We start from the raw sequence: 11066 nt of genomic DNA, 5'->3' as shown, positions 1-11066 counted from the left end.
TCGTCCAAAACCGAATTCTGTCCCCGTTCTTTTCATAAAACTGCATTCATACGTCAGCCGTTGACTCCGACCACGTGGCGTAATCCAGTACCATCTACTATTTTCTGTTGGGTCGGTCACGGATTCCCTCACCAAAAATCCTCAACGTATACTTTAAGGCAAATTCAATGGATCAATATTTCTTTGTTAACTTGTTCATAAAATGGGTATACAAAACCCCGCGAATTTAGTCTGTAATTAAGTCCGTTTTTTATGCTGTTAAGGTAATTACCGTTTACGTTCCTCTAGCCTCTGGGCTGTAGTGCTGTACCTGTACCTGTACCATCATTTGGCGTCTGTGATTGCTTTAATTTTTACTCTGCCTTCCACATATAAAGTCAACATTTTTCCTTTTCACACTAAATTTGTCAATGCCCATCATACTTTCATATTATATGAATCAAAATGGATTTTGAAAAATCGCGTGGCACTTATCACTATATTACGATCGAAAATGCTAGATTTATTTCAGGAGAAATGCCGAAAAATATTCGGACAGAGACAAATAAATGGACCTTATTTCAACCGTACCAATTTGAATATTAGAATATCCGTGGAAGATTGTTTTATTTTCCTTCAGAAGAAATTTCAGGATATTTTGTGTTAAGATAATGTGCCATGTGCTTGAAGTAGTAATCCAATTCTCAGTTTGTAGCCAGTCTCTTGGGTTCAATTTAGCTATATACTGTAAGAAGGTAAATTTCAGGCTAGTATAAGAAGTGGGTGAAGAAAACAAAGAAACAAACGATTACCTTTAATAGCGCGTTAAAATGATTGTTGAGTTTAGAGAGTTAATAAGTCATTTTCACTTCACTGATGAGTTTTCTTTCTTCTTCTACTTTCTGCCATGACATTTCTCTCTCTCTCTCTCTCTCTCCCCCCCCTCTCTCTCTCTACCAGAATCAAAAGAGAGAGAAACAAAAATCTTACTATCTCTCTCTCCTCTCATTAATTGCGACTTCCAAACGCGGAATCCAATACCCAAATCCTTAAATACAATTAAATTAGTAAGAAAAACAGAGAAAAAAAAAAGAAAAAAAAATCGAACTCCCCCTCCCTTCAGTGAAGAAGAAGAAGAAGAAGAAGAAGAATTGTGTGTTTGTATGGTTTGAATCTGTTTGTTTGTTTGTTCAGAATAATGGCTTCAGCTTCGATATTTTCATCATTGAGGAGAAGAAAATCACCAACAACAGAAACATTATTAGCACCAGACAAACTCATCAACGACGCTAATCTCATTCAAACCTTAGTTTCAATATCAACTGAATTAATTTCATCATTTTCAGTTCAATCTTTTCAATATCAGAACAAAAACTCTAGATCTTTAATTCGTAAGATCCAGATTTTTGTTGTAGTTTTTGAGTACTTAAACGATAATCCCAGAAGAAAACTTTCATCTACTTCTATCCTATGTTTTAAAGAATTTTATTTGTTATTATATCGATCTAAAATTTTACTTGATTTTTGTTCTTCTACACAGTCAAGTAGTAGATTGTGGTTATTGTTACAAAATTCTTCGCTTTCTGGTAATTTCCACGACTTAAATCAAGAAATTTCTACTCTTCTTGATGTTTTCCCTTCGCGGGAATTGGGATTGAATATTGATATTAGAGAACAGATTGAGCTACTTCAGAAACAATCTAGAAGGTCTAAGTTGTTTATTGATCCGAACGATGAAAGGATTAGGGTTCGGCTTTTTGGGTTTCTTGATGAATTTGAGCAGGGAAATGTTCCTGATGAAATCGAGCTGAAATCAGTTTTTGTAAAAGAATTAGGGATACGAGATGCTAAGACTTGTAGAGGTGAAATTGAATTTCTTGAAGAACAGATTCATACTCATGATGGTGATGTTGAACCAATGGTGTCTGTTCTTAATGGATTTGTTGCATTAACTAGGTATTGCAGATTCTTGTTATTTGGGTTGGAGGAAGAAGAGGAAGATGAAAAGGAAGGAACGGGTTCGGGTTCATTTAATAAGCAAAGAACAAGAAAGAGACTACTTTCTCAAGAGATTGGGGATATGGCGATTACAGTTCCAAAGGATTTTTGTTGCTCAATTTCTTTAGATTTGATGGAAGATCCAGTTACTGTCTCTACTGGACAAACGTATGACCGTTCTTCAATATTGCGTTGGATGGAAGATGGACATTGCAGTTGTCCTAAAACAGGACAGATGCTTACGCACACTCGTCTTGTACCGAATAGAGCTCTTCGAAATCTAATTTCAAAGTGGTGTGAAGCTCATAGTATTCCTTATGATGCACCAGAGATAACTGATGCATCTCCCGAGACGCTTGCTGTAGTTGAATTTACTAAAGCTGCAATTGCAGCTAATAAAGCCACAGCAGAGCTTCTTGTTAATCAGCTCTCAAATGGCTCACAAGGAGCTAAAACAGTTGCTGCTCGCGAGATTCGGTTACTGGCAAAAACTGGGAAGGAGAATCGTGCTTGCATAGCAGAGGCCGGCGCAATCCCACTTCTTCATAACTTACTTCCATCGAAAAACCCAATTGCACAAGAGAATTCGGTAACTGCACTTCTCAACTTGTCAATTTTTGACAAGAACAAGAACAGGATAATGGACGAGTTTGGTTGTTTAAGATCAATTGTTGATGTTTTAAGATTCGGGCTCACAGTAGAAGCAAGAGAGAATGCTGCTGCAACACTTTTTAGTCTCTCAGCAGTTCATGACTATAAAAGAAGGATCACAGAAGAGGAAGGTGCAGTGGAGGCTTTGGCAGGGTTATTGAAATCAGGAAGTCCAAGAGGAAAGAAAGATGCTGTAACAGCACTCTTTAATCTGTCCACCCATGTAGGAAATTGTAGGAGAATGATTGACGCAGGTGCTGTTGCAGCATTAATCGGGGCCTTGGAAACTGAAGGGGTTGCAGAGGAAGCAGCAGGTGCATTAGCTTTACTTGTAAGACAGCCAATTGGGGCAGAAGCAGTGGGAAAGGAAGAGATGGCAGTGGCCGGTTTGATTGGGATGATGAGGAGAGGAAGCCCTAGAGGGAAGGAGAATGCCGTCGCAGCATTACTCGAGTTGTGCAGAAGTGGTGGGGTAGTTGCTACACAGAAGGTAGCCAGAGCTCCTGCATTGGCGAGCTTGCTTCAAAGTCTCTTATTTACAGGGACAAAACGGGCTAGACGAAAAGCAGCATCACTTGCTAGGGTTTGCCAGAGATGTGAGGCTGCAACATTGCCTATGGGACGATGGGGTGTCGAATATTCAATCACAAGCAATTCCACAACTAATCATGGTTCAAGTTTTGCTGGGGATGTTAGTGTACCCTTGTCCATAACCGTAAGCGTTTTGTAGCAGCAATTCATCAGTACATTGTCATTGTGTCAACAATTACACATTCTTTTGATGTTGTTGTTGGCATCATTCAAATATTCTTTCATTATATGTAAGAGGGGTGGAAAAAAGAGAGTAAAAGGAATACAATACATGATCTATTTTTCAAACTATAATGTGTCTTGGTGTTTTGGCTTGTGCTAGCTCAGTATAGTAAGAAAATGGCAACGAGCTCATCTAAATGTTTAGGTGATTGTATATGGAGTGGAAACAAGAAATTTTGCTTGGTTTAGATAATTCTTCTTGTGTCCATGAATCTTAGATACTTTTTCATTTTTTTACAGTCTTGTAAGGTTGCTTTTTAGAGCTGATCAGAAATACAAGTATTATTCTTTCTGTAGTTTCTTGAGGTTTTGTAACTGTGCATGAGGACTAAACTGCATCTCGCCTCTTTGATACTGTTGGTTATGTTTAAAGCAACGCTCCCAAACACTAGAAGTAGTTGGAATTAAAAGCACTCAGAAGTGTTTACATGTAACAGAACGTGCACGCAAAAAAAATCTACCTGCCCTCTACAGTGTCATCAGACTCATCACTGCTAGCTAATTATTTGATTCATATGTTTCAATCAAAAAGAGTTATGACAAGGTCCTTACTCGTAGCTTTCTTAAGGGAAGTTGTAACATAAGTGGAGGGAAGGTTGCAGAATTATTGAGACGCAAGGATCTTTGATGCCCAAAAATCCTTTTCCAGTAGAGAAACCAGTATTTCTCATGTACTCCCTCCGTCCAAGGGTGTCAATGTATGTCCACTGGGGAAATTCATGGTGTATACTGTCGGTGAGAGAAGACTTTCTAAATTCGTTCCAAACCGTTGTGCACGCTGTTTAGACTTTAAAGTGAGGTGTGCTGTAGAGAAAATGGCTGGAACTTTTGTTATTTGAAACACGCAATGACAAATGCAGATGAATCTTCTGGAAAATACCAAGAATCGAGATTGATGTGAAGTTGTGAACAACACCATTTGACTATCTATGGCTTCTCCAATCTCTTCTAGGTTTTGCCCTTACTTATTATTATGATCTTGTTGAGTTGTTGTAGATTATTGAATATTGTCAAGCTGTTCAAATCCGATCCTGTCTGGACCATTTGGGAGATGCTCGTCCCACATAAAAGCTATGGGTAACTAATGGCACCTACTGGGGGAAAACTTGGGGGCAACAAACATTCTTGTTTCAGATTTACCTAGAGTTTAAAGATAAAGAAAAGATAACCGACTGAATGCAGGCCACAGCGACTTGACCTTCCGATCATCAGATTCACAAAGGAGTTCACCATATACAAGCAAGTAAAGTGCAAGTGGCATGCACCCAAGCAAGGTAGTTAAGAAAACTGAAGTTTGAATGACAATGTAGCTTTCAGGTCAACAAAAATAAAAGGAAGAAAAAGGAAAAAAGTGACTGAACTTGGAGTGAAAGTGACGACGAAGCTACCTTAAGAAAAATCAATCAGTAAGTCAGTAAGGTATCAAAATCATCCAGCTACATTTCAGACTACAGATAGGGAAGACAAAACACTGAATTTTCAAGTCAGGTCGAGGAAATAAAAAGATTACTGATCATTAGATTCATCATCTTGGCAAGAGCTAATTGAACATTTCTAATATGAGACATATATTCAACAACAAATTACTTACTCCAGATACTTTCTAAAGCCTCGTTTACACCTCTTCATGGGAACACCCATGCAGATTATCATAGGGTTATTTGTAAATTATGCTCACCCATCATACAAGATCATCCAATATCTTAAAATGCGTTCTTTTATTTTTCAACAAGATTCTGGGTACATGATGCTTACAAAAGATGAGCATTTGCTGCATTTACACCAGTTAATATAGAAAAACAAAGAATGCTTACGCCTTTCCAAAGACAGAAATGAAATGATAACAATTTCCCCCAATAGTTAGCAAGGTTAAAATTCATGATAGATGTTGCTAATCTTTTTGAAAAAGAGATGTTGCTAATCTTGAGCAGGTGCAATAACAATCATGCTTATCTATTCCACTGCATAAATATAGTGTATTAAATTATTAGATTACATAATAAGGAATGTATCTCAAACAAATATACAGCAGGAAAGATATATAAACATACAAATATATATCACGTACCTTCAACACAGTTTTGAAGGTCTGTATCTCAAGTTCTCATAATTTAAATGGCTCAGAACAGATTACTACTTGATCATCGTCGATGACAGATAGAAGTTCCAAAATATGGAGGCGGTAGACATGAATCCGACCCGGGCCTGAAGAGGAACCAGCCTAAAACAAAAACACTTGCGCATGTTTAGAATTCGGATTATGAGTAAAAAAAAAAAAACAGTTATTTGTTTAAGAAAGAAGATCCTGGTTAGTTGTTATTAATGACATTGATTCGGACCAACCAACTTCAGACATTAGAATATGGTAAGTGTGCCAGACTTCATGATTCAATGATCTTTTAGAGGGTTATACCGCTTCCAACAATTGGTGGAATCAACTCAAAACAAAACATGAGAGGAAAGAACGTACCAGAAGTTTAGTACACTGACTGGAATCCAAAACCTAAATCCTGAAAGAAAAAAACAACAACAGAACAACTGAATAAAAAAACATGGCGAGTTTCTATGCCAATGGAAGAGACGGATCTTAGGGGTACTCACCATAGAGTAGCGTAGGAAGCGCATCCTTCTGGTACTTGTTAGGAAGCTCTTTGAGTTTTCCAACCCATAAATTGTTCCAAGCAAAAACAACAGCAATGACAATTGGACCAAGAACTACTTGATTTAAAGTAACCTGCATGAAAAATAAAGTTGTAACACGGTTTGAGAAAAACTTGGAATACAAGAGAAGATGATTCATCTCGTTGTCCATAAAATTGATATGTCAAAAGAGAAAAAGAACTAAAAAGTTACACATACCTTTAGCAAGAAATTTTGTACGGATTGCTTAGGCAAAGAGTAATCTAGGTATTGATACCACGCATGAGAGCCTGGACCATACAGGAAAAAACCATATGTACTCATCCGAAGTGATCGAAGCCAGTCATGCTTTGACAATAGAGATGACAGGACATCCTAAAACCATTACCAAATCGAATGTCAACTTGTTTATAGAAGATAACAGTAATTGATGTGAGAGAAAACATAGCAACAAAACAGTGTGGGAAGTTGGAACACCAAAGTAAACATATGCAAGAAGGATTAGGTAAAGCAAATGAAGAAACGCCTCGTTGCGTTGAACTTAGTCATCTACTTTCACAAAATATCAAACATTAGAGTAGCATATCTCCCATGAAAAAGATTTTGTAGTAACATACTACAAAATCATGCTTTTCTGTTCCTTTTGACTGGACAATAAAGAAAATGTTCTTCACTCTTTTCTAAATTGAGGTCTATGAACACTTGTCATAATGTTAACCATCATAACAACTTGGTGTTTTCTAACCTTATAAATCATAGGAAGTGTAACAAGACATATCAGTTAGAATTTGAAATTTGAACTACAAGACAACTCCTCATTGGGCATGCAAATGCCACAATGGAGTAAGCAATTGGATAGTCTTGACAATATCTCCAAAATTTAAGTTCCATAAACAAAAAGCAAACATTTATGGGATTACACCAGAGATTATGTGCTCGAAATACAAATGCAACCGGAAACAATCTCTATTATAAGGGAGATAGTCAAGAAATCATTTCATCCATTTCCAGTATCTAGTTTTATGAGGGGTGAGGACTACCATTTCATCTTCTCCGGTATCTAATAATACAAGTACCATTACCAATTTACACAACCGTAAGTCATCGATAACTAATCATACATGCTAAACCTTCAATATGATCTCTTTATACCGAATTGACGCAGTTAATATTTCTAACATACGCTGTAAATTCAAGATTCAGTCTTTATCACATTCATTCCAAAATTTTCAGTGGTTGTAAAGTAGGCTAAATAGACAGGCCTAAATAAAAATTGAAAAGTGAAAAAGAAATGTAATTCTACACATCATTTCAGAAACTTCTAAAATTGAACTAGAGTAGCAAAAATTCTAAAACATCGAATTTCGTTTAAACCAAAAAGCTAAAGGATTTTTTTTTTGACTTTCGTCGCTCACAAACCCTAAAATGAAGTTTAATAATTAATGTGCATCTATCCATCTCTCGATATGTATCAATAGTCACAGACCACGGAATCAAGAGAAATCAAGAGAAACCGAAGAAGGAAAATATTTCTCACCTTGTTGTTGTTGTTCTTATCATCATCGTTACGATGAAGATCCTTAAAATGAGTAGTCACTTGAGCAATTGTATCACCAGTAAGTGCTAGACAACTAGCCGTAACAGCTTGTTTCAATGGAAATCTGTAGTTCGTTCTGCCGCCGCCGCCATCTCCATTGGAGCCACCGGATTGCGAGTTTCTACGAGAATTGGAATTGCGACCACGTTTGGAATTTAAATGGAATTTCCACCAAAACCCACCATTGCTGCCACTTAGAGCATCCATTTTTATTTTCCAGAGGAGGCGAGAGTGAGTTTTGCTGAAGCAGACAGGAAAATCCAGTCAAACCCTCTGATTCTGATTTTTTTTTTTTTTTTTTTGATAAACCCTCTGATTCTGATTAATTATACTCATTTTATATTGGGTAAAGATATTTTCCAGACGCCTCTCCTTGTTGTTGCACCCTTTATGCCTGCCCATAACAAAATTAGCAATAATGGATTTGGATTTTTTTTTTTTCCTTGTGAAAATAGTACACCCGGAGAATTAGCTGCCCAATATAGCCGATTTCTCTCTCTCCTCTCTCCTTTCCTTGATTTCTCTCTCTCGCCGATCCAATATAGCCGTTACTCCTTGTCTTCTTTCCGCACGGCTCTTCCAATAGTTGTTTCTTAACCGGACTTCTTGTCGGAATTACACCAAATGTTAAGTTTCTTCATCACCCGATCTCGAATGGCTACTCCAAATTGACAGAGATTGTCATGACATGTATATTCTGAATGATAGGATTGTATTCAACGTGGTAAACAAGATACAATACATCTGTTCTTATATACAAGAAACAGAAGATAAAACGAGAAACAAGATATACATGAAAAAGAGAACAAAATATACATGCCATGTAGAGGAAGATATTATCCCAAAAGATCAGGACAATATCGTTTAACACCCTCCCTCAAACTCAAGATAGTGCAACACACATGTTGAGTTTGGAAATTAAGAACCTTAGACGAGCTGAGGTCAATGTTTTGGTGAATAAATCAGCGAGTTGCAATTTCGAGCGAACAAATGGTAAGACAATAGTTTGTTGCTTGAAGTGATGTCTTACAAAGTGACAATCTATCTCAATATGCTTCCTACGTTCATGAAACACGTCATTATGAGCAATGCGAATAGCGGCCTTATTGTCACAACACAATGGAGTAGGTTCTGATAAGTGAACTCCCATATCTTCAAGAAGCCATCTTAACCAAACAATTTCAGAAGTTGTATGAGCAAGAGCTCGATACTCAGCCTCTGCACTAGACCGAGAAACTATACTTTGTTTATTACTGCGCCAAGAGATCAAAGAGTTGCCTAGAAATACACAGTATCCTGTGGTTGAGCGTCTATATGTGATGTCACCAGCCCAATCTGAATCTGAATATGCATGAAGACAAAGATCAGAAGTAGATGAGAACTTTATACCTTGATACAAGGTGCCTTTGATATAACGTAATATCCGAAGTACTACAGCATAATGTGTGGACCTTGGAGCTGACATAAACTGACTAACTACATGAACTGCATGACTGATATTTGGTCTTGTGATGGTTAGATAATTAAGACTTCCCACAAGCTGACGATATAATGTATGATTGGCTAAAGCTTTTCCTTCAAAGGGATTGAGCTTCACATTTAGTTCAAGAGGTGTATCTGCAGTTTTACTATCTGTTAACCCATCACGCTGAAGAATGTCGGAGGCATACTTCACTTGTGAGATGAAATAACCATCAGATGATTTCTCAACCTCTATACCAAGAAAATACCTTAAAAGACCTAAGTCTTTCATTTCAAAACACGAACTGAGATGAAGTTTAAGAGCAGTAATTCCTTCTAAATCGTCAACTGTGATAACCATATCATCAACATACAAAAGGAGAATATCCATACCCTTCTCAGTTTGATCGAGTAAACATTGCTGAGTCATATGCACTTTGATTGAATCCGTACTGAAGGATAGCATTGGAAAACTTCTCAAACCAAGCACGCGGTGCTTGTTCAATCCCATACAAAGCTTTACGAAGTTTATATACTTGATTTGGAGAATGAGTCATTCCTGGTGGTGGTATCATATACACTTCTTCTTGAAGTTCTCCGTTAAGAAAGGCGTTCTTGACATCCATTTGATGAAGATTCCAATTACGAGCAGCAACAACAACAAGAAGTGTACGTACAATAGTCATACGAGCAACGGGAGCATATGTTTCTTCATAGTCTATACCATATTCTTGGGTATATCCTTGAGCAACCAAACGAGATTGGTAGCGTTCTATCTTACCTTCTAAGTTTGTTTTGATCTTGTACACCCATCTACTTCCAATAACAGTTTTCCCTGGTGGTAAGTCAAGCATATCCCATGTACCAGCGTCCTTGTGTGCTGTTAGTTCTTCTCCAATAGATGTTTGCCAGACTGGACTTATAGATGCTTCCCTGTATGACTTTGGTTCATGTATAGATAAAATGGATGATAAAGAACAATGATAATCTGCAAACCTGGCTGGTGGTCGACGACTACGTGGAGGTAAAACATCATTCTCAGGCACAAGATCCCTTTCTGGAGAAGCAATGTCAGGATTTTCCATAGAGTGGTCATGTGGAATTTCGAAACTTTCAAGAGGAGTGACTTCTGTGGTGGTGGATGAAATAGTTGTAGACTGAGAGGTAGGTAGAGATACATCCTCAAAAGGATCTAGATACGTAAACTGTTCTAGAGTAGAAGACTTGCTGCTAGGAAGAGACCAAAAGGGTATATTTTCCCAAAACGTAACATGACGAGAAATACGTAATCGACGACTCTCTGGATCGTAACAACGATAACCTTTTTGTTCAATACCATAACCTAGGAACATACAAATAACATTTTTTTTGCTGAGTTTGTTTCGTTCTCGTTCTGTGAGAAGGACAAAACATGTTGAACCAAAAACACGAAGCTCAGAATAGTTTGGTTTCTTATTATAGAGGCGTTCATAAGGTGATATTCGTCCTATGACTATAGATGGAATGCGATTTACTGTTTAAACAACAGTAAGAACTGACTCACCCCAAAAATTAGAGGGAATTGATGCTGAAAGAAGTTGGGTTCTAGCTGTCTCTATGATATGACGATGTTTTCTTTATGCTATACCATTTTGCTCTAGAGTTTCAGTGCAAGATAACTGAAGTAGAGTACCTTTTGTTTTAAGAAATTCTTTGAAAAGAGTTGATATATATTCACCTCCTTGATCAGCACGAAAGGTTTTAATGGATTTTCTAAATTGAGTTTTGACCATTCTAGAGAAATCTGTGTATATTTTCAAGAAGATAACATAATATAAAGCCCCTCCCTTAGAGGCAATGGGAGACTTTCCCCACACATCAGAATGAATAAGATCAAAGGGTTCAACTGAATGAGTAACACTATTATTAAAAGGAAGTACAGGTTGTT

The 11066-nt window shown here is 37.3% G+C and overlaps 3 protein-coding genes across 3 annotated transcripts; 1 reads left to right on the top strand and 2 right to left on the bottom strand.

Moving 5' to 3' along the window:
* Window positions 1-915: 915 nt before the first annotated feature.
* LOC113356347 (U-box domain-containing protein 17-like) lies at window positions 916-3634 on the top strand. Its single transcript, XM_026599456.1, has one exon. It carries the CDS (start codon window positions 1178-1180, stop codon window positions 3356-3358), a length of 2181 nt encoding a protein of 726 aa, XP_026455241.1. The 5' UTR covers window positions 916-1177; the 3' UTR covers window positions 3359-3634.
* Window positions 3635-5140: 1506 nt separating this feature from the next.
* LOC113356346 (protein SYM1-like) lies at window positions 5141-7990 on the bottom strand. The gene is made up of 6 exons (XM_026599455.1): window positions 7619-7990; window positions 6301-6456; window positions 6043-6175; window positions 5912-5951; window positions 5510-5662; window positions 5141-5402 (listed from the first exon to the last, which is right to left on the bottom strand). Exons 1-5 carry the CDS (start codon window positions 7883-7885, stop codon window positions 5575-5577), a joined length of 684 nt encoding a protein of 227 aa, XP_026455240.1. The 5' UTR covers window positions 7886-7990; the 3' UTR covers window positions 5141-5402; window positions 5510-5574.
* A 571-nt stretch (window positions 7991-8561) lies between these two features.
* LOC113359522 (uncharacterized mitochondrial protein AtMg00810-like) lies at window positions 8562-9530 on the bottom strand. The gene has a single exon (XM_026603137.1). It carries the CDS (start codon window positions 9528-9530, stop codon window positions 8562-8564), a length of 969 nt encoding a protein of 322 aa, XP_026458922.1.
* Window positions 9531-11066: the final 1536 nt, after the last annotated feature.

Source organism: Papaver somniferum, chromosome 3 (genome assembly GCF_003573695.1).
Source record: "Papaver somniferum cultivar HN1 chromosome 3, ASM357369v1, whole genome shotgun sequence".
NCBI classification, from domain to species: Eukaryota; Viridiplantae; Streptophyta; class Magnoliopsida; order Ranunculales; family Papaveraceae; genus Papaver; species Papaver somniferum.
This window is presented reverse-complemented; position numbering and strand designations above follow the sequence as displayed.

Coding starts and splice junctions, on each gene's coding strand:
- LOC113356346 (XM_026599455.1), bottom strand. CDS start 7,885: ATGGATGCTCTAAGTGGCAGCAATGGTGGGTTTTGGTGGAAATTCCAT. Junction 6,176..6,300: donor TACAAAATTTCTTGCTAAAG/GTATGTGTAACT, acceptor TTTTTCATGCAG/GTTACTTTAAATCAAGTAGT. Junction 5,663..5,911: donor GTCAGTGTACTAAACTTCTG/GTACGTTCTTTC, acceptor TTTTTGTTTTAG/GCTGGTTCCTCTTCAGGCCC.
- LOC113356347 (XM_026599456.1), top strand. CDS start 1,178: ATGGCTTCAGCTTCGATATTTTCATCATTGAGGAGAAGAAAATCACCA.
- LOC113359522 (XM_026603137.1), bottom strand. CDS start 9,530: ATGGATATTCTCCTTTTGTATGTTGATGATATGGTTATCACAGTTGAC.